Source organism: Peromyscus maniculatus, chromosome 1 (assembly GCF_049852395.1).
Source record: "Peromyscus maniculatus bairdii isolate BWxNUB_F1_BW_parent chromosome 1, HU_Pman_BW_mat_3.1, whole genome shotgun sequence".
Classification (NCBI taxonomy): domain Eukaryota; kingdom Metazoa; phylum Chordata; class Mammalia; order Rodentia; family Cricetidae; genus Peromyscus; species Peromyscus maniculatus.
Window position 1 is genome coordinate 52,236,182 of NC_134852.1, and position 22,020 is coordinate 52,258,201.

Genomic DNA, 22,020 nt, shown 5'->3' on the forward strand with positions numbered 1-22,020 from the left:
TGTGTGGCCTCTGCAGCGACATCAGTAGCCCTATGACTCACAACTGCAGAAGCCTAAGTCCTGTGCTTCCTGGGATCTTTGCCCAAGGTTAGACCATGCCGTGGCCACCTAGAGCACAGTGTCTCCAGACTCTTGAGAGAGCCAAGAGGAGCTCTGGCACCCCTCCAGACACACTCACTGCTGAAACTCCTTCCGGAACTGCATGGCCAAAGCGGGTCTCACTTTCTAGACTGCAAAGTGCTCTGCATCTGCCAGGAAGCCTGTGGCTGCCAGCCACACAGTGAGTGCCGGTGTCGCTCCCTGGCAGACATCCAGCTGTGCTGGGAGTTCTCCCCTCGAAGGTGTCCAGAGTCAGTGGGGCCTGGGGTAGGAGACCTGGGCCCAATGCTTAGTTGTCGCAGGTGCTGGGTGAAGACCTCCTCAGTGCTGGGCCCGCACTGGAGAGAGCATAGAACAAGATGGAGTCCCCTCCACAGCCTCCTGGAGAAGAAATTGGGTTTCATTTCTTAGTGAACGCTTACAAAGCACTCACTCTGCCTCATATGCTATTTTAAGACAGTAGTTTTCAAAATTGCCCCAGGAGCATCAGCAACACCTGGGACTTGTTAAAAAAAAAAAAAAAAAAAAAAAAAAAAAGGAAACTCAAAGAGCGAGACTACGGTTTAGTAGCAGAGTGTGCACAAAGCTGCTGGCTCTCTTTCCCAGCAAGCACACAGGCACGTTCAAAGTGCGGGCACACACACACACACACACACACACACACACACACACACACGCCTGTTATCTCAGCACTCAAGTAGAGGCAGGAGGAGTGTGAGTTTGAAGCCAATCTAGGCTACGTAACAAACCCAAGACCGCATCTCAAAACCAAACCAAGCCACGAATGTCAGAATCTTTGGGATGAGTTTGTAGCTCAGTGGTACAGCATGAGACCACGCATGGAGGAGGATGGTGGAAGCTAGATCTTGCCCTGCCTTACGAATCCTGAGTCAGAAACTTCGGGCCCGGCATCCCAGGTGTGTGTGTGTGTGTGTGTGTGTGTGTGTGTGTGTGTGTGTGTGTGTGTACACGCGCGCGTATTCATGTGTATGAGTACAGGCGTAAACACCACAGCGTGAGTGCGAAGGCTGAGCCATCTAGCGGTCCCCACTTATCTTTATTGGGGGGCGAGCAGTATTTTCTGCTCCCTCTCCAGGCCTTTTCCGTGGCTAGATTCAAATGCTTCTAAACACATCCTGGCTTGCCCTTGTATACAGAGTGATGACCTCCATGCACACGTTCTGTCCAACCCTGACCCAACCAACCAGTTTTGTCAGAGGTGGCATCGTGGGGACACGACATGCCCAGGATGTCAGCCAGCCTCCACCCCCTGCACTGCCAGGACACCCACGGGCCCCTGTGTGATATTTAATGGCAGCATCACGGTCCTAACAGAAAGTTAAGAAGTCAAAAGGCTCTGGAAGCAGACATAACTTCGAAAACTACTGGAGTCCGGGACATACTCTTCTCTTCGGGCTTCTAGAACTATCCACCACTCCTAGGAGAAACTCACATCTCTCAGAGTCTCAACCTCTCCTCTCTTCTGGTCCTTTAGCTGCACCTCGGAGTAGAGAAGAGTCTCCCCCTCGTGGTAGCAGCAAAGGCTCCGGCAGCTTCTTAGACAATCCTCCCAGCGGCAAAGCCCGAGAATCTTCTTGCCATTGGTTGCTCCCAAACGCTTGGCTGGCCAATTATGGCAGCCCCGGAGAGGAAAGCCTAATCTGATTGGCCAACATTAGAGCTTTTCCTGCCTAGAATCTGGTTGAGTGAAGTTACCTCCGTCCGTCCGCAAGCTGAAAATAAGAACCCGGAGGCGTGATGGTGCACGGTTATCCCATCACTCCGGAAACAAGGCAGGGGGATCAGAAATTCCAGGCCAGCTTGGGCTCTATAGTAAGATCATGTCGAAAAAAGAATTTCCGGACTTCGCTTAGCATGTGGAAGGCCCTGTGTTCAAGCCCAAGATCTCAAAATAAAATAAATTAAAACGAAAGGATCAGGGTTGGGGGTGTGGCTCAGTGGTAAATCACATAAAAGGCTGGGCCTTGGATTTGAGGAGTAGAGTTTCATCAGACGACTGGAGAATGGAAGGGGGACGCCACACAGGAGATCTGTTCGGAATGGCCTCTGGTCATGAAGAATTGAATTAGGCTGTACTGGGCAATAGCCCCGAGCTGTAAAGAACTGCTTGGCCCCAGCCTGACCTTCTGCTCTGTGTGCAGAAACTGTGTGTCCAGGTATTGAAATTAACCCATTCTGCTCCCAGTCAAACCGCACACACACACACACACACACACACACACACACACACACCACACACACACACACACACACACACACACACACACACGCACGCACAAAAGACCCTGTAACTTCCTGGTAGCTATGTAGGCCTGTATACATGTCCTTCAGCCCCTCTAAATGCACCCACCCTTCATCCACGGAGGGGTTTGGGTCCCTTGCTGTTCCAATAAAGCAGTCCTAGTCTGTTGAGATCAAGTCTGTCTGCTTCTCTGCCTCACTTTTCCTCCAGAAACAACAATAAAACATCACTATAGCCCAGAGTCACTGACAGGTCCCCCACAGACCCATCTCCCCCTGAAAGGACCAAGCAGATGCCATAACAGGCTGCTCAGTCTTCTCTCAGAGATCAGGCCTCAGTTTCAGTTTCCTGAGACTGAGCAAGCAGTCTCTGGGAGGGCCATGAACAAAAGACACAGTCCTTGCAGTAGCTCCCTTTCTGCATGTACTCTGACGGCTCAAAGTTCAGCCAGATGTTTACTATCTGGGACCCCTCACCAACTGAGAGTTATGTGCATGAGTCAAGGACAGAGTCTGGACCACTGAGCCAGCCCCCACAGTCAGTATGTGCTAGGCCAGCCAGCCCCCATGGCGTCTCAGGGACAAAGCCTGGGACTTGTGCTGGACTGCCCCCAAAGTGATAATTGTAACCACCAACCAGTAAATTCAAAGGTTACATACCCTCACCCAATTAAAAGAGAACAGAGTTAAAAATAAACCAATCTGAGTTGCACCCATGCAAAACCCCCAATCCTCCTAACCCCCCTGAAGGGCTTGTGGGTTTTGCCTTTAAAAAGCCAGCCACACAAAGAAAGAGCAACTCCTCCCTGCCTCACTGTATTGGGTGTAGGAATGAGTTCCCTGTCTAGACTTGTATCTACAGAATAAACCTTGCTGTTGCATTCTGGACATCCAAGGTCTTCAGTGGTCTCTTTGGGGTCACAACCTGGGTATAACACCCCCAGCCCCCATAACCCTTGTTCACTTTCCTACTGGGCTTCAAGGTGTAATGAAGACTGTGGGTTGCCGTGACGGCCCACGTATACAGATCTCAGTACTCCAGAGGCAGGGCAGGCAAACTGCCACGATTTGAGGCTAGCCTGGTCTACACAGAGACCAAGTAAGCTGGTAGTGCATGTCTTCAATCCCTGAACTTGGAAGGTGGAGGCAAGAGGATGAAGGAATTCGAGACCAGCCTCAGATACATAGCAAGTTTGAGGAAAGCCCAAGCCACATATGCCTTATCTTACAAAAAAAAAAAAAAAATATGTAATGAAGACTTGCTTTTCAATTTTCATTTCCTTCCTCTTACTCCTCCTCCTCTTCTTCTCCTCTTCTTTCTCTTCCTCCTTCTTTTGAGTGCTAGAGATGGGACCCAAGAGGACACTCAACCACTGAACTACAGTCCCAGCCCTGGGAAATGGGGGTCTTCTTTTGATAAAAAGCAGTGACTCTTTACTTGGGCCTGCCCATGCCTGATGGGTAGTTTAAAACAGGATGAAAACTTGGCATCTCTGCCTCCATTTTGTCTTTTTCTTTTGCTCTGTATTTTTTTGACCTGCAGGCCTCTTGGGTTCCAGGAACAACAGGTCTGTTATGAACTGAGATGAACCCTCCAGGCAACAGCAACTTTCTTATCATGGACAAAAACAAGCTTGACCAGGCCTGGGATAACCATCAACCAGAGCACAGGCTGACCAGCACTAATTAACTATCCATGCCTCTCACCCCACCCCTACTGTCTCTTCCCTGTTAGTATTGCTGATTCAGAGGCCATGGGTGCTAATTCCTTGTCTTCTCAGTATCGTTACACTCATTATAGTTCCTTTCCCGTGGCTGGAGAGACGGCTCAGTGTTTAAGAGCGACAGAGAGCCCAGGATCAGTTCCTGGCACCCACACGACAGCTCACAACTGTCTGTAACTCCAGTTTTATGGAATCCAATGTCCTTTTCTGGCCTCCTTAGGCACCAGGCATTGAAGGGAACCTGTTATACATAGTGATCTCCTGGTCAACTGAGACTACGTAATGAGACCCTGTCTTAAAAAAAGAAAAGGGGGGCTGGAGAGATGGCTCGGAGGTTAAGAGCACTGGCTGCTCTTCCAGAGGCCTTATAATGAGATCTGGTGCCCTCTTCTGGCATGTAAGCAATACACCAAGGCAGGATAAATTTTAAAAAAGAAAAGAGAAAAAAGTCCCTTTGAGTTTTTTCTCCACTACTTTTTTCCACTTGGGTTTTGGGATGGGCGGCTGGACCTGCTTTTGTTGTTGCTGTTCTTATTGTTTTGGGCCAGGCTCTATAACCAGGTGTGGCAGTTTGAAGGAAACTGGCCCCATAGGCTCATGTGTTTGAATGCTTGGGCACCAGTTAGTGGAACTGTTCAGGAAGGATTAGGAGGCATGGCCTTGTTGGAAGACATGTGTCACTGGGGGTGGGCTTTGAGGTTTCAAAAGCCCACACCAGTCTCTTCTCATTGCCTGCAACTTGCAGATCATGTGAATCTCAGCTACTGCCCAGCTCTGGGCCTTCGTGCAGCCACTCTCCATCATGGTTATTATGGACTAACCTTCTGAAACTGTACAGAAGCCCCCAAGTCACACTGGTGTAGAATTCACAGTGTAACCCAGGCTGCCCCCAACTCCTTTTGTGTGTGAGCCACCATACTTACAGTAGATATGAAATGTTGGTTTTCTGGAATCCGGCTCCATCTTAGGACTCCAGGAACAAAAGATGTCTGCTGCAATGGCTACCACCTCCTTCCAGTAGGCTTGTTTGCGGATCCCTCCCCCACTGTCCCTCCACCTAACAGTTTTTCTTTTGCTTTGCTTTCTCAAACATTCTTCTGCATTTCAAGCTGGCCTTAAACTCACTGTGTAGCTGACGATGACCTTGAACTCATGAACCTCCTGTCTCCACCTCCCAAGTTCAGAGATTACAGACAGGCACCACCATACTTGGCTTTGAATTTCCCAATGACACTCCCCCTGGCCTAGCTCCTAGCACTCTAACAGAACTGCGTGTGGCCCATCTTTCCTGCCCACTGCGTTTGTTCACTGACTTACCTTCTGGCCCCACCCCCATCCCCCACCCCTGCTACCCAAAGCCGCTCACTCACCTTGATCCTCGGTGATCCATGGACTGGTCCACCAGTTCCTCTGTCACCTTCTTGGACCTTCCCTTGTTCCTCTACTTACCCCTCCACCCCCTCCCACTGCTCTGTTGTTATTCCTCATTTAACTTCCACTGACCTCTCAGTAGGCCAGACCATCCAATTAGTCCACCATTGATCCCCGCGTAATCCTTTCTGACTTTCACAGCGCCTCTGGCCAGCTTCCCACTGAATCATTTTATGATCTCTAATGACTGTTTCCATTTACCAACCTCTAATGTCTCCTAGGGTTTTTTTTTTTCTTTTTCTTTTTCCAATTAAGACTGGTTCTCACCGTGTTGCCCAGGCTGTCCTCAGACTCCAATCTCCTGCCTCAGGCTCAGGAGCGATTACTGCACATGCCACTGCACCCGGCTTTAATTTCAGTCTCTCTCCTCTCTCTCTTCCTCTCTCCCATGGTGCTGGCGATAGAACCCAGGCCTTGCACATCCTAGGTAAGTGTTCTGCCTCCAAATTACACCACCACCGATTTGTTGTTGCTGTTTTGAGATAGGGACTCATTGGCCCAGAATTTGTTATGTAGACCAGGCTGGTCTTGAACTAGCTACGTAGCCCAAGATAGCATAGAATTTTTTATCTTCCCAGCTCAGCTTTACAAGTAGTTTCCCAACCAGGCTGACACAAATTAGTGAAATTCTTCTTTACGAGTCACAGAAATGAAAAGCACCCTCGACTATGTCCGTGGGACTCTGATGGATTCGGATCCCCGGGTTTTCTAATGCCTCCTTCTTTGGCCTCTCCGATCCTGCCAGCTGACTCCCCTGGCAGCTTGAGAACCCTTTCCCCCACGGCATGACCTGGCATAGGTGAGCATGATCCTGGAACTCCTCTTTCTCTCCGGACAGCTGTCTCTGGCCCTGCCTCCTGGGCCTCCCAGCTCTATGCAGACACAGCCTTCAACTTCTTGTGAACCTAGGAGACAATCTGGCAAATGTGTGACGAGGCTTTTAGGGACCCTGTGTTCGGTCTTCTAGTCTCTTCTCTGGTACCCCAGGTTGCTCTCTCCCACAGCCCCTGTCTCTGTGTCTGTCTTCCCTATCCACCCATCAGTACCCTGCCGGGGGACTCTGTTCTCTACCCCAAGCTGTCTGTGTCTTCCGCTTCTCTCCACCTCAGAGTCACCGGGGCCGCCGCAGCCCACCCCAGCCTTGAGATGGCTGCTGCACTGGTTTCACCAGCCAAGAGATGCGGCGTGTTCTCCCAGACCGTCAGAGTGTGCAGCAAGAGATGCTCCGGGTCCAGTGCAGGCAACAGCTACTGCCGTGAGTGTGACAAATGGGCGAGTGATACGACGGGCGTGGTGCTGAATGGTGCCACCTGTGTCCGTGACTGCGCCTGAGTGTGGCTACTGGTGTGTGGGTGGATACCCACTGCCCGGCGCAGTCTGGTACCCTGAACCTGGTACCACAAACAGAATTAGGGTGAGGTGAATGAAGGCGGGCAGAGCTTCCTGTTCATGTTGCCCCAGTCTCAGGGTGGCCCACAATGGGGCTATGTGCTGACTGGTTTTATGTGTCAATTTGCCACAAGCTGGAATCATCTGAGAAGAGGGAACCTGGATTGGGAGATTGCCTCCATAAGATTGGGCTGTAGGCAAACCTATAGGGTCTTTCTCTCTCTCTCTCTCTCTCTCTCTCTCTCTCTCTCTCTCTCTCTCTCTCTCTTGCAAGGGAGTTCAAGACAGGGTCTCACTATGTAGGTCTGGCTGTCCCAGAACTCACTATGTAGACCAGGCTAGCCTCGAACTCAGAGCTCCGTGTTATACCCAGTCCGTTATGCGTCATGGGGAAGGAGAGAGACAACACTTACCGGTTGCAAAGATTTTAATATTTCACCACATAAGCAGGTCACTGATGGATCAGGGCTGCAGGACTCGGAAGCCTCGTTTCTCCTGACAGCCCCAAGCAGGGGCAGAAGTGGGGTTTATAAGTGTAAAAATCACAAACATTTGTTGCCAAGTTACAGTTGCCATTTTCACTAATCAGGATTTAGAGATTAGGGGCTTCGTTGAATTTTCCATCATTGTCAATCAATATACAATGCAAGACTTTCAGTCCAGCCAATCAGATTCACTTGTTCCTTCTGTGGTTAGGATCAGCCATGATGTTTCTAGAGAACTAAAAACGCGCATAACGACTGTTTCTATGCTTTAGGGAGGAGGTTGGCCAGCTACTGGAAAGTTCTCAGCCCCTTCCTCCCCACACCCAGGGCTTGGAAACCTGAACTTTATTTCACCCTACAGGTAAAATGGAGTCTGAAGTCAAAATGGCAGTATTCGGGGCTGCAGAGATGGCTCAGAGGTTAAGAGCACTGGTTGCTTTTCCAGAGTTCCTGAGTTCAATTCCCAGCAACCACATAGCGGCTCACAACCATCTGTAATGAGATATGGTGCCCTCTTCTGGCCTGCAGGGATACATGCAGACAGAACACTGTGAAATAAAACTTAAACAAAAAAATGGCAGTACTCAGCCCTAGGTGCTTTTGCCTGCTCCCTTCAGTCTGCTTGCCTCTGTCTCTCCAGTACTGGGATTAAAGGCATTCACCATTACCGCCAGCTTTGGAGGGCATTTTCTTAATTAGTGGCTGGGGGAGGAGGGCCCAGCCCATTGTGGGTGGTGCCACCCCGGCTGGTGGTCCTGGGTGCTGAAAGAAAGCAGGCAGAGCCGGGTGTGGTGGTGCACACTCCAGGAGGCAGAGGCAGGCAGATTTCCGAGTTCAAGGCCAGCCTGGTTTACAGAGCGAGTTCCAGGACAGCCAGAGCTACATAGTGAGACCTAGTCTCAGAAAAAAAGAAAGGAAGGAAGGAAGGAAGGAAGGAAGGAAGGAAGGAAGGAAGGAAGGAAAGAAAGAAAGCAGGCTAAGCAAGCTATGGAGAGCAAGCCAGTAAGCAGCAGCCTCCATGGCCTCTGCACCAGCTCCTGCCTGCAGGTTCCTGCCCTGCTTGAGCTCTGCCTTGGCTTCCCTCAGGGGACTGTGATGCAGGACACAAAGGCCACGTAAACCCCCTTCCTCCCCCAAGTTATTTTTGGTCGTGGTGCCTCATCATAGCAATAGTAACCCTAACTAGGACAAAATCCAAGATTTCATCCCCAGTCCTGACAAAAGTCAAAACAGAGTAGCTGGTATTTGTATTATCACCTGCCATAGACTGTGGGAGGAAATCGGTCACTCAGGACCCGTTCAGAGATGGGTAAGTTGGCTCGGTGGGTAAAGGCAAGTCTTACAGCCTGAATTCAATCCATATGACCCACGTGGACAGACTGACTCCCACAAGGTGTCCTTAACCTTCACACTTCACCTTCACACCAGAGCATGCATGTCTCACCAGCCAAATAAATAAATAATGTTAAAAAAAAAAAACCCCACTCATTAACTCTAGGTGGGCTGGAACAATGGCTCAGCCGTTAGGCATACTCTTGAAGCTCTTGCAGAGGAACTGGAGTTTGGTTTCCAGCCCCACATTGTAACACGAATCTTAAAAGGTCTTATTAATAAAATCAAACCTGAAGCCATTGTGGTGAATGCTGGAAGATCAGAGAAGCAGAACAAGCCACAGCCACCTCACCTCACCAATTCCTCAGCTGATCCTGTTTCCTCAGACTGGGAGCCTGTGTCCTCATCCGAATGGATCTCAGCTGAACTGCTGCTCAAAAGCCTAAAAGCTTAACCAGCCTAGTTCCTGGTTTTCACGCCTTATATACCTTTCTGCTTTCTGCCATCACTTCCTGGGATTAAAGGTGTGTGTCACCATGCCTGGCTGTTTCCAGTGTGGCTTTGAACTCACAGAGAACCGGATGGATCTCTGCCTCCAGAATGCTAGGATTAAAGGTGTGAGTGCCACCATTTTCTGGCCTCTATGTTTGTCTAGTGGCTGTTCTGTTCTCTGACCCCAGATAAGTTTATTGGGGTGCACTATATATTGTGGAACACAATATCACCACACCACATCTTGGTTCACAACCAGCCATAACTCTTCCAAGGGGATCTGACACCTCTTCTGACCTCCACTGGTGTTGCACACACATTTTGTGCAGATACACATGCAGGCAAAACATCCCTGTGTGTGCACATGTGTGACGGTGCCCACAGAGGCCAGAAGGTGGCATCATTGAGTTACAGCAGTTGTGAGTTACCCTACATGGGTACTAGGAACATCTGTCTTAGTTTAGGTTTTCTGTTGCTATGAAGAGACACCATGACCACAGCAACTTTTATGAAGGAAAACATTTAACTGGGACTGGCTTAGAGTCCATTACTGTCATGGTGGCAGCATGCAGGCAGACATGGGGCTGGGGAAAGAGCTGAGAGTTCTACATCTGGCTTGACAGGCAGCAGGAAGAGAGATGAGCTGCTGGGCCTGGCTTGAGCATTTGAAACCCAAAACCCACCCCCTGTGACACACTTCCTCCAACAAGGCCACACCTCCTTATAGTGCCATCCTGGGTGACCAAGCATTCAAATCTATATGCCTATGGGGACCATTTCTATTCAAAGTGCTCTTAACCACTAAGCCATCCCTCCAATCTTCCTTCTTTCAAGACAGGGTCTCATACAGCACAGGCTGGCCTTTGTAGCAGGGTCCATGCTGTTGTTCCCTTTGGGGGTGAGGGCCAAGTAGGCGTAGAGTCAAACCACACAGACTGGGGGAGAATGTCGAAACAACAAGCTCAGTTTATTCAGGAAGAGGCAAGCCTTATATACCTTCCAGCCCACCCTGGGGGGAGGTCGATGAATATGCATCAACTGGTGTGACATGGCTACCTCTCATTGGTCCAGGTCATCTCCAGATCATGTTTCAGCTGTTGTTGCTAAGACCATCAGGCAGACCCAGGATGGCTCTCAGAAAGTATCTTTTTTACTTGTTTGGGCCTTCTGGCCCTCAAGCCCTCAAGCCTGTTAGGGATGGGTCATCCCACAGGCCTTGAACTCCCTATCTTCATCTCTCAAGCAGTGGAATTTATAGGCATGCACCACCATGCCTGGGTGAGCTTTCTCGGGTGTGTCTGGCTATGCCTCCCAAGTGGCAGTCATAACCTGGTCCCCACCTTTTCCTCATGGGCAGGGTGGCGACAAAGGGATTGGGTCTCTTTCAAGGATACAGCCCAGAAACGGCACATATCACTTTCTTGTATTCCCCAGATGCCAACACTTTGTAGAACTCTATCATCTGGCTACAAAGGAGGATGATACATCTTTAGCTGAGCAGTCAGGTGTACAGCTCAATATCCTAATTCTGGGAAGACATAAACAGTGGATATTTGAAAACTATAGCTTAATTCTCAGACTATTCTTGTGTTTGTGGGCAGAGGTAGAGGCACCATTTCAAGTTCCTACAGCTTAGCTATCCTCATTATTTCTCATTAGTTTGAGCAAAAGTCTCAGGTCTGATCCTCAATGTTCCAAAGGTATTTTCTCATCTCTAAACCAATCACATTGGTTGGCTGATAGGACAGGTCTCAGGGAATCTGTCCACATCTGGAAGCAGAGAAAAAGCATATCACCTAGGAAACCCCACAGAGAGCAGGGCCAGCTCTCCAAAGGCAAATTGAGAGGCCACGATCAGAAAGTCTTGGGTGGAGCCCTAGCAGGGGGAATAGTATATGTTTCTGGTTTTATGGCCTTCAATCCACAGGAAAATAAAGCAAGACCTTCAGCCTGTTTAACACAGATGTCTTGGAGATAAAGGGCCTTGACAGGAAAGGCATGGAAGTTTAAAACCCAGAGGATCCTGAGAATGAAGAGATGGCCCCCAGCAAGAGGAACAAGTCAAAAGAACAGACACATCTGCACTGCCACACTACCACAAAGTGGACACACTGGTCACCTCAGAAACTTTTTGTTGGTTTTGTTTTAAGGCAGAGTCTTGTTATGTACCCAGGCTGGAATAAAGTTGTAGACTACCACAACTGGTTTTATTCAGTGTTGGGGATTCATACATGCCAGACAAGAACTCTACCATCCAAGATACATCTCTGGCCATGTGCAACATAAATAATAGAAAACAAATAATTAAAGTATAGCCGGGTGATGTTGGCATACGCCTTTAATGCTAGCACTAATAAGAAGGCTGGAAAGGAGAAGGGCGGGGTCAAGGGAGATACCAGCCAGCAGCTGAGGGAGCAAGAGATGCCAGAGGACAGGTAAAGCCATGAGTCACATGGCAATATATAGATTAATAGAAATGGGTCAATTAAAATGTAAGAGTTAGCTAGTAACAAGCCTCAGCTACTGGCCGAGCATTTGTAATTAATATAAGCCTCTGGGTGATTATCTGAGAGCAGCTATGGGACAGGAAAACTCCACACTAGGGAGGCAGATGCAGGTAGATCTTTATGAGTTCAAGGCCAGACTGGTGTACAAAGTGAGTTCCAGGACAACCAGGGCTACACAGAGAAATTCTGTTTCAAAACAAAACCAAAACCAAAACAAAACAAAACACTGAAGTATACGGAGTGGTGCCTGGCATAAAGTAAGTGTTCAGAAAACAATTCAGATAGAAAAAATTATAAAAATGGGTTATTATTAAGACATAAATAAGAGAAATGAGACAAATCACCACACACACACACACACACACACACACACACACACACACACACACACACCAAAGCTTCTTTTAGGAACATATATAAGATGGAAATGAGCTCTGTGTCCCAGTGACTTGGCTTACCTACATGAGCAGAGGCATAGCAGTGCACTGGGCAGAGGGCTTTGGGCTTGTCCAGGGGTCCCTCACTTATTCCCTTTCCTGAGGGATATAAGAGGGCAGGGTCCATTACCCTCCCCTGCCCCAGTGTAAGTAGCATGACACCTCACAGCCTGGGAGGACGGCCAGGCCAGCCCAACAGCTTGTAAGGGCTTTCCCACTGATGCTACACAGCAAGACCATACCGCAGAACAAAGGGAGAAAACTGGAGAGACGGCTCAGTGTTAAAAAGACCTGCTGCTCTTCCAGAGGACCTGAGTTCAAGTCTCAGTGTTGGGTAATAGCCTTCAGGTCATGAGGAATTGAATCAGGCTGTTCTGTGCAATAGCCCTTAGCCATAAAGAATGACTTAGCCCCAGCCTGACCTGCTCCAGCTGCAGAAACAGTATATCTGGGTATTAAAACCAACCCACCCTGCTCCCCCCCCAAAAAAAATCTGTAACTTCCTATGTATCTGTGTATGTACATACACACACGTCCCTCAGCCCCTCTAAATGCACTCAACCTTCATCCCATGGATGTTGGGGCCCCTTGCTGTTCCAATAAAGCAGTCTCAGCCTGTTGAAATGGAGTCTGTCTGCCTCTCTGCTTAATTTTTCTTAGACTCAGCACCCATGAGATTCACAATGGCCTGTTGCTCCAGCTTCATGGGCTCTGACCCTCTCCTTTGGTCTCCAAGACACCAGTCTGTCCATGAGTGCACATACACACATTCGGGAGAGATAGCTAAGTTGTTAAGAGCACTAGCTGCTCTTTTGGGGTACCTGGATTCCATTCCCAGCACCCACATGTTGGCTCACTACCATGTGTAACCCCAGTTCCAGAGGATCACACACACACACACACACACACACACACACACACACACACACACACACACACAAATATAAGGCTCTTGTGGTTGTGCACACCTTTAATCCCAGCACTGGAGAGGCAGAGGCACAGAGATCTTTGGAGTTCCAGGCCAGTCTAGTCTACATAGCCAGTTGCAGTCTGCCGGGTATGAAGAAACTCCTTTTCCCAAATTCTGTCAGTTAGACAAAAAACAACATCCCTCAGGAACTTGTGAAGTTGGTTCTCATCTACCAAAATGAGTCACTCCCTTATCTCTGGCAGGAGACTTACCAGCACATCAGAGCCCATGCTAGCCTTCAGGTGCCCTCAGTACCACAAGTACCTGTTACACATTTCAAAGCATCCTCACCTCCTCCCCTATCCTAAACTCCCTCCAGCTTGCAGGCTTCCCTGCCCCCAGATACTCATTCTCCTTACAACCCTGCTGTTCTCTCTGTTCTCTCTCTATGCTCCGCCCCTGCTCCTCTCATGGTGTTTTCTCTCTTCTCTATCCCCTGGTATCCTCCCCTCTCTTGCACACAGCCCTGGCCACGTCCAGGCTACTTTCTCTGCTTTGGACTCTAGATGTCTCTGGCTGACCTCTTTCATATCTACAATAAAAATATTCCCCTTAACCATACCATGGAGCGATCATGTCCTCATGATCATGTCCACTTTCCCAACTGTTTGTCCTTTCCCAATGTCCTTGTGTCCTTTGGTGACCCACAGATTCGAAACTTCTCAGTCCTCCCTGGAATCAGGACTGTTTTCTCCAACTCTCAGCCAGCGTCTAATCGCTTAGTTCCTTTCCCTTCCCTGATTTCAAGTTCACACGCACTTCATAACCACAGTCGGCTCAAGGACACCAATTCCCTTTAGAGTCGACCAGAGGACCAGCGACTCCGTCCCCGCCCACAACTAAAGCCGCCGTGACGTACTGCGGCACCAACCAATCGGATGCGGCAGCACTGGAACACGGGAGGCGGGACCTCTCGCGGCCGTGGCCGTTGCGTTGCCCTTTAGCTTCCTAGGACTGTGCGCTGGGGCGGTGCTTCCGGCGGGTTTGCTGCGACTGCCTGCGACCCAGCGATCATGAGCCGGCCCAGCAGGCTGCAGAGGCAAGTTCTGAGCCTGTACCGAGAGCTGCTGCGCGCCGGGCGGGGGAAACCGGGCGCCGAGGCGCGGGTGCGAGCCGAGTTCCGGCAGCACGCCAGCCTTCCGCGCACCGACGTGCTGCGTATCGAGTATCTGTACCGCCGGGGACGGCGCCAGCTACAGCTGCTGCGTTCCGGCCACGCCACGGCCATGGGTACCTTCGTGCGCACTCGGGGACCGACTGAGGAACCCACCGACACGGCAACCCCAGGGACCACGCTGGACGATAGCGATAGCCCAAAGAGTCCTTGTGAAGGCACAGGGGCGCGGGAGACGAGATCCGGTGGACGGTGACAGACCCAGAGAAGGGTGCCTCCGGACAGTTTGGGGCAAGATCGGGAACTCAACTGATGGAAGGTGAGATGTCTTGAGAGACAGCCGAACTTTCTTGATGCAGGATGAGAGATCAGACGCTCCCTCACCAGGAAGGTTCCAGGCATGCTGTGGCACCGGCAGCCTGCACCATGCATGTTGTGATGTGCTAACCCAAAGTCAATGAGCACAAACGCACGTCCTCCTCCCATGGACGAATAGGAGCCGAGACACCTCTCTTGACTTCTGAGAACACACCCACCCCGCGCTCCTGAGGGCCTGCCCTTTGCTGTTTTTAACGCGGAGAAAAGCAGACTTTTGCCCTAGCAAGTTTAATAAAATACCCAGATGAACCGTGAGAAATTCGCAGTCCGGTTTGGAAAACCGTGTCCCACTCATTGTGACAAACCAGGATTGTAAGGGAGGGTTTACAATAGCTCGTCCCAGCTGATCAGCCAAAGACTCCTGGAGAATCCCTTCTGGGCGTTTCTAAGAGGCAGTTCCTACCCCTGTTAGTCTTCCTCAGGATTCTTGTATAAAGGGAATAAATGTGAGGTGTACTTACTTCCTTGTCGATTGTCTTAAGATTTTCTGTCCTTAGGGGTTTTTGCTTTTTGTTTCTTTTGAGATGGTCTTGCTATGATGTAGCCTAGGCTGGTCTCAGCATTGAGTTCCTTCTGCCTCAGCCTGTAAACTCTGGGATTGGAAACATGTACTTCCATGCCAAGGGTGGAGAGGCAGGTGGGGTCCCAGCTGAGGCTTGTTGTGTGACAGAAAAAGAGGCTATGACGCTACTTACATGTGGCTGTTACCTCAATTTTATTACCCCTCACCATGGGATGTTAGCTACCTGTTCATCTCTCAGCCTCAGTTTTGATCATCAAGACGATCTTGGTTGGTTTAGTTTTTGAGACAGACTCAACGTAGTTCAATCTGACCACATAAGGGATGATGGCTTCCAGCCTGTCATGCCACTATGTCCAGATGCTAGGACCACAGGCATGTTCTACCACAACATAGGCTGGTTTGTTGTTTGTTTTGTTTGTGGTTCTGGGCATGAACTTAGGGCCTTGTGTTTGCTGAGCAAGTGCTCTGACCACTGAGCTTAACCTGCCCTAGGTGCCATGAGCTATATAGAGACACCTTGTCTCAAAAAAAAAGAAAGAAAGAAAGAAAGAAAGAAAGAAAGAAAGAAAGAAAGAAAGAAAGAAAGAAAGAAAGAAAGAAAGAAAGAAAAAAATGGGCCAGATGGTGCAGTGGATAAAGCAGTTTGGTGCCAAGCCTGACAAAGTTGAGTTCACATCCTAGGGGACCACATGTTAGAAGATGAGGACTAACTATGGCAATTTGTCCTTCGATGTCCGTCTGCTTGTGTGCACACACACAAATAATAAATAAATGTATTTAGAAAGACAGACCATAATTGCAGATTCTCTGGTACATCCCTTAGCACACCCAATGCTTAGCGTGGAGTCTCCTGGAAGCCACTGCTTCCCAGACCCTGAGTGCCCTTTTGTGCATTTCCAGGAACCATTTCAGTTTCCTTTGAAGACACACTTCCTGTTTAGTCTCCATGATCCCCACAGAACTGACTGTGGCCCCTGGTGAAGGTGGAGCATGTAGTCTAAGCCAGAGGAGCCCCGCTTGGGACTTCCGTGAAGAAGTTAAAGGGAGAGGGATCCTATTGGCTGCTGAATTGATGGGACAATCTGGCCACGAGGTTATGAGACATCATGTGGGATCTAGTTGTGCCAGAAGTCCTGAATTTCTCAGTTACCCACACAACTAAACTCCCATTTCCATTACAGTCACGGCAGACTTGGCTTTAGTCACTCACTCCTGTGTGGCCTCGGCCCTGACTTCCGTTTGCACCTGGCTACAGTGGGCCTTGTCGGGTTGTGGGAATTCGAGGTGTGTGTTCTGTGTGCAGCTTGGAGAGTACCACAGGGAGGAGGAGCTGTGTTCAGTGAACATCTGGGGCCCCCACAGGGAACAGCTGTGTTCAGTGTGCATCTGGGGTCAGCACAGGTCTCGGCCTCATTCTTGTGTTTCAGTCTGTTCCCCCATCTTCCCCTGTACCTTAGGTTTGAGGAGACTAGACTGCAGCCTGGGGTTGACTAGTCCGGGAATTTGGACTAGAGATGTGGCTTAGTGGTGGAGCACTTGCCCGGCATGTGCCAGGCCCTGGGTATCAGCAACACAGAGCAGAACTATTAGCTAGGCCTGATGGCACACACCTGTAATCCCAGTCCTCTGGAGGTCGAGGCAGGAGGACCGGGGGTTCAAAACTGCCCTGGACTATGCAGTAAGACCCTACCAGGGAAAAATATCTCCCAGAAAAGGGTGCCTCACAGTTCTGAGCTAGTGGTAACAGCCTGCACCCCTCTGTGTAGAACATGGGACCATCTCCAGAATGGATGTGAGACGGCATGGGTGTTGGCAGCTCACCCACAGCACCTGGCCCGGCCTCACACCTGCCTCTGACTTCCTGTGGTGGGTGCCATCTGGGCTTTCTTTCTCCCCAACCCCCAGAGACTGGTGTTCACGGGAAGGACAGACAGATAGACAGGAAGTATTGGGGAGTCCGCCTCCCCAAAAGGAGACCTCATGGAACAAGTTCGAGTGTGCTGCACAGGTTTCCCAGGGTCCCCAGCCACTTGACACTCTGGGTACCGAGAGCAGCCGCCCACTCTTTCTCCCTTTCCTGGACCCACCCTCACTTTCCTACCACTCTTCCCTTTGTTGGCTCTCAAAATCTACAACTTGGGCTTTTGCCTTACAATCTGGGGAACCCCAGCTGAGGGAGGCTCATTCTGTTCCGTGTTCTGCCCTCAGACACACAGGTATAAAAGGGGCTGTCGAAACATACCCAGGCTGTCTCCATTTCCAGGTTCTCAAGCACTCAATATTCTCAGACATCTTTGGAAAGCAACCATTTAATACACGTGTCTGGGCTGTGGACTCAGATTGGAGGGAGTCCATTGACGTAGCTGAGCACCAGGTAGGGCGTCCTGGCCAGTCGGGCATGAGCACAGCAGGGGACCCCTGACCAGGGCAGCAACAACGTGGCACCCAGCAGAAGGAAGAAGAGAAGGAGAAAGAAGAGGGTCAGGGGCCGCCTGGGTGCAGAAGCAGGGGGGAGCCTGAGAAGAGACAGAGCATTAAAAACAAGGGCGGGCCGCCACCATGATCCCTCTCACCCGCATGCCAGCCCCATTCTCACCCATGATCCACCGCCAGCATCACATCCGGTGGACTGGGAGAGGCTTGCCTCTTCTTGTCCTGAGGGTAGACAGCGGCCAGCAGCAGAATGAAAGGAAGCGACACCTAAGTGGGGGGCATTCTCTTCCTACTCTAGACCTACAGGGCTAGCTTATTTCCCCTCCTTTCCTGGCACCCCTGAACCACACATGAACTTAATAGTGTGGTGGGTGTCTGTATCTGTCCTTTGTGCATCCATTGCCCTTTTCCTGATAGCATTGGTGGGATGGTCTGTGGGTGTGCACATGCCTCCACATTCAGACCTTCAGGGTTGCGTTAAACTGATTTCCATTTTCGCATGTGACTCAGAGCTGGCCAATCAGAGCAGTTCAGGGTGCAGCCCATGACCCAAGCTGGGCAGGTGAAGTCAGGCCCTGGACTTTGGCTACTGCTAGTAGGTCAGGGGTCACAGGGGTAGGTTAGAAATCCAGGGAAAAGGCACTGTAGCAGCTGGGGCTGGAGAAGAGGCCAAAAGACAGGGACTGAGCCCTGATACATTTTTAGGTCCTGAATTCATGGCATGTGTGTGGCAGTCAATATGGGTTGGGTCTCTTTTACCTGCCATCAGCACCCCCTTGTGCTCCTGGCTCACCTGAGGCTTCCGGAGACGCCTTCGATGGTGAGCTGCTAAGTGTTTCCGGTGGCTGAGCCCCAACGTGAGCAGGTCCTGTGGGAAGAGAAAAGTTCGTGGTTCTTGGAAGACTGGTAGTATAGTTATGGAAGGGTCTGGAAGGAGATGCCACAGAGACGAAATTATGCAGGTACACCCAGATCTCATGAGAAAGACAGAGGGCAGAGCCAAAGAAACCAAGAGGAGAGAAACTTTACTTATTCATTCACTCAGCAAATATTTAATGAGTGTCTATTACACTCCAGGTACACTTCTAGGAGGCATGGTGAGGGTGGAATTGGGTAAAATCCTGGTCCCTGTGGAGCCCAACAGTCTACCCAGAGAGGTAAAAAATTAACAAGTAAATGTGCCGTATCACGCTGTGGTAAGGATATCAGGAAATAATGGTTGGAAATGCTAAGTTGGGTCACAAGAGCTCTCTGAAGAGGTGGCACGTAAGGAGACTGGGCTGAAAGGGGAGAGGTGAGCTGGGCATGCATCTTGCGCGTAGTGAGGCTGCTGTGTTTGGAGGAGGGTCAGGATTATGCCTGTGGCACATGGAAGAGCAGAATAAGAGGACAAAGATAAGAGGAAGGAGAGCAAATGGATTCATAGAGACCAGGACAGACAGCACAAGAGAATCATGGGGACATTTATGGTGGACATAGATAGGTGGGCATGCCGGTCATGCCTATAATCCCAGCACTTAGCATGAGGATCGTTGAGTTCAAGGCCAGCCTGTGCTGCATAGCATGAATCTGGAGAGAGAGATAGAGGTGGGGGGGCGCTTAGAGGGGAGACAGAGCCAAGTCCTCCTTGAAAGGAAAGGCCATGCTAGAAGATACAGAGAGGTGCCCTATGGTGTCTGGCCAAGTAGAGGGCCTTTGAGGGGGGCTGATCTCACCTCAAGGCCCTGTCCGCTGCCCTGGGGTCCCCTGTAGCCACACAGCTCACAGGGAGCTCCTGGTACCCGAGATATCTTTTGCCCTGAGGGCCCAAGACCCCCAACATCCCCTGCTGGGTCCCATTCCAACTCTGCAGGAGTAGGGAGGGTACCGGGTGCCCAGGGCCCCCAGATTCCACCAGGTGCTGGCCCGTCTGAGTCTCCCTCAGCTTCCAAGTCCCGGTCCAGGAGGTTGGCCTTCTCAAGCACCTGGAGCAGAGGACAGATGTCATGGGAGTTGGGGGGTTGGGGCCTGGGCTGGGGACGACCGGGGCAGGGCCTACCAGGCTATAGCTGATCAGCTGTGTCTGCAGCTGCCAGAGCCGTTGGAAGATGGTGTCTCGGTGGGTTCCCAGGGCCCTCAGGACCCGCTCCAGAGAGGCCCAGAGCCTGGGCTCACTCCTCTCTGCCAATCCCTCACCAAAGGCCAGCAATGCATCCACGCGCTCGGCTGCCCCGCGCAGCTCTGCCTGTAGGGCCTGAGACACGTGGTTAGACACTGACACACATGACCGTGATACCAGACCCCCGAAACCCGGAGTTATTTCCTCCTCCGTGTCCTAGGCAGAAGTCAGAATATGTACTAAACCTGCTCTCCACCCAGGAAGCTTGCACCCATGCCTAGGACTCTGCCTACTCCCGCTGGCCCCCCACTGCCCACCTGCAGCTGGACAATCCTGCTGTGGGCCAGTGTCCAAGATCCAAGGCCTTGTTCCAGGTCCTGTAGCTGGAAGCTCAACCCCAACAGACAAAGACGTAGGCTGTCCTGCTCCGTTTCTAGGACTTCCAGGCCAGAGATGGCATGCTGGAGATGACAGGGGCCCAGATCAGGGCCGGCGAGCCAATGCATTGCCCCCCTCCCATGCAGGCTGCCGCCTTGTACATGCTTCTTTGAAGCAATGCCCGTCTCCAGGGCAACACTGGAGCTGCCCCCACTCGGCAGCCTGTTACCCCAAGGTTGGAGACAACTAATTCAAGGTCTTCAGGATCTCAAGCTTTCAAGAAACCTCCTCATATGCGTCTAAACTGGGAGGGGTAATGGAGCAGAGTGCCCCCCCAAAAGGAATGGGGCTGTACTAAGGCCATTAATGAAATTATGATTTCCTACTTGGTAAAATCCTGAAATATGCTAAGCTTGGAAATGGAGATACATACTTAAAATCCCAGCTCTCTGAGGCAAGAGACTTGAAGGTTCAAAGCCAGCCTAAGCTACACAGTGAGAGCCTGTCTCAAATGAGGTGGGGAAGCTGGCCCAGTGGATAAAGCGTTTTCTGTGAAGTGAGCGTGATGGCCCGAGTCTGGATTCCCAGCACACAAAGAACCAGTGCTGGAGAGGTCGAGGCAGGCAGGTTCCTGGAGCTCACTGGCCAGACAACCTAGCCAAATGAGTGAGCTCCAGGTTCAGTGAGAGAGAGACCCTGTCTCAAAAGATATGATGGAGAGTGACCGAGTGACATTGACCCTCTGGCCTCCCCACATGCATGTGCACACACACACAATAAATACACAAGAAATTAAAAATAACTGAAATACTTCTATACTGGTTGGCGAACATCCTTACAGTGTCCCTTCCTCCACAGACACCAACACCTCCTCAGAGTCACCTATCATTCCTAGAGCAAGAGCCAGATTCTCGGGAACAGGGAGGAAGTGGGCTGGCACAAACGGTGTGGTCAGCTCACCTCGCAGCGCTTGCCCCCATCTTGATGCTCATGGGAAGAGGCCAGGGGTAGTCCTGGGGGCCCAGTGGCAGGCTCGGTGTCCTTCAGTTCACCTGTGATGTGCTCAGGAGGGCCCAAGGAGGCCCGGGCCTGCTCTGACCTGAAGATAAGAAATGTTGATGGGGCCCCGATGAACCACTGTGCCTCCTTTTCTACCCAAACTCCATGCCCAGTTTCCAACATGTCCTAGTCAAGCGTGGTCACACGTGGCCCTTCCCGCTGTCCCCTCCTTGGAATCCCACCTGCTTGTCTCCTCTCCAGGCACAGGGCCGATGGTGCAGCCAGTAATGTCCGGCTCCCTAGGAGCACCCAGGGGTTGGCTGAGGGGCTCCGAGGGGAATCCATGGCCAAGAGATGGGGCCAGGGCCATGGCTGTGGATCTGGGGACAGTCAGGTGAGGATGTCCAGTCGGAGTCTCTTTCTCAGCCACTTCCCCATGCTTCCTCAGCAGGACTTAGCCAAGCCTGAGGCTACTGAGAGGCCCAGGGGCCAGCCTAGCTCCACCCCTTCCAGGAGGAACCTGGACCCAAGAAACCCGATGCCTTGCGGAGGTACAGCACATTTTTAACTCTTTCCTCCCCAGCAGGAGAACCTAAACCTCCCAATGACAGCCCCGACCCTATCCCAAGGAGCTTTGAGATAGAAAACTTCACCCATCCCTCAAACCCGGCTTCCTGTCACCTTCAGGGACCCACGTATCCGACCATGAGGGCCCATCCCATTGTCCAAGCAACCTGGTAGCTAAAGTCTGTCATCTCAGGCAGGAGGATCTCAAGGCCAGCCTGGGCACCTTATGAAGACCCTGCCTCAAAACTAAACATCGAAATTGTTGCCAGGGGTTATAGTTTAGTTTTACATATATATATATATATATATATATCCTAGCATCCAAGAAGCTCTGAGTTCCATCCCCGGTAGTGAAGAGGGGGCGGGGGAGGAAGAAGGAAACCACAGCATCTGTTCCCACCT

General features: G+C 50.9%; 2 protein-coding genes across 9 annotated transcripts; one reads left to right on the forward strand and one right to left on the reverse strand.

The window, feature by feature from the left end:
- The first annotated feature begins 14,033 nt into the window (after nucleotides 1–14,033).
- Nucleotides 14,034–15,080, forward strand: Sdhaf1 (succinate dehydrogenase complex assembly factor 1). Its single transcript, XM_006982031.4, has one exon. The coding sequence runs from the start codon at nucleotides 14,142–14,144 to the stop codon at nucleotides 14,496–14,498; it is 357 nt and encodes a 118-aa protein (XP_006982093.1). The 5' UTR covers nucleotides 14,034–14,141; the 3' UTR covers nucleotides 14,499–15,080.
- A 2,229-nt stretch (nucleotides 15,081–17,309) lies between these two features.
- Nucleotides 17,310–21,927, reverse strand: Syne4 (spectrin repeat containing nuclear envelope family member 4). Of its 8 annotated transcripts, none has more exons than XM_076549971.1 (8): nucleotides 21,294–21,927; nucleotides 21,013–21,151; nucleotides 19,992–20,135; nucleotides 19,615–19,809; nucleotides 19,444–19,540; nucleotides 18,370–18,444; nucleotides 17,740–17,798; nucleotides 17,310–17,561 (listed from the first exon to the last, which is right to left on the reverse strand). In XM_076549971.1, the coding sequence occupies exons 1-8, from the start codon at nucleotides 21,419–21,421 to the stop codon at nucleotides 17,325–17,327; spliced, it is 1,074 nt and encodes a 357-aa protein (XP_076406086.1). In that variant the 5' UTR covers nucleotides 21,422–21,927; the 3' UTR covers nucleotides 17,310–17,324. The 8 variants fall into 8 exon arrangements, with proteins under 8 accessions (XP_076406086.1, XP_076405923.1, XP_076405994.1 ...); XM_076549808.1 differs by having other exon boundaries at nucleotides 17,740–17,843; XM_076549879.1 differs by having other exon boundaries at nucleotides 17,437–17,561; nucleotides 19,292–19,540.
- Nucleotides 21,928–22,020: the final 93 nt, after the last annotated feature.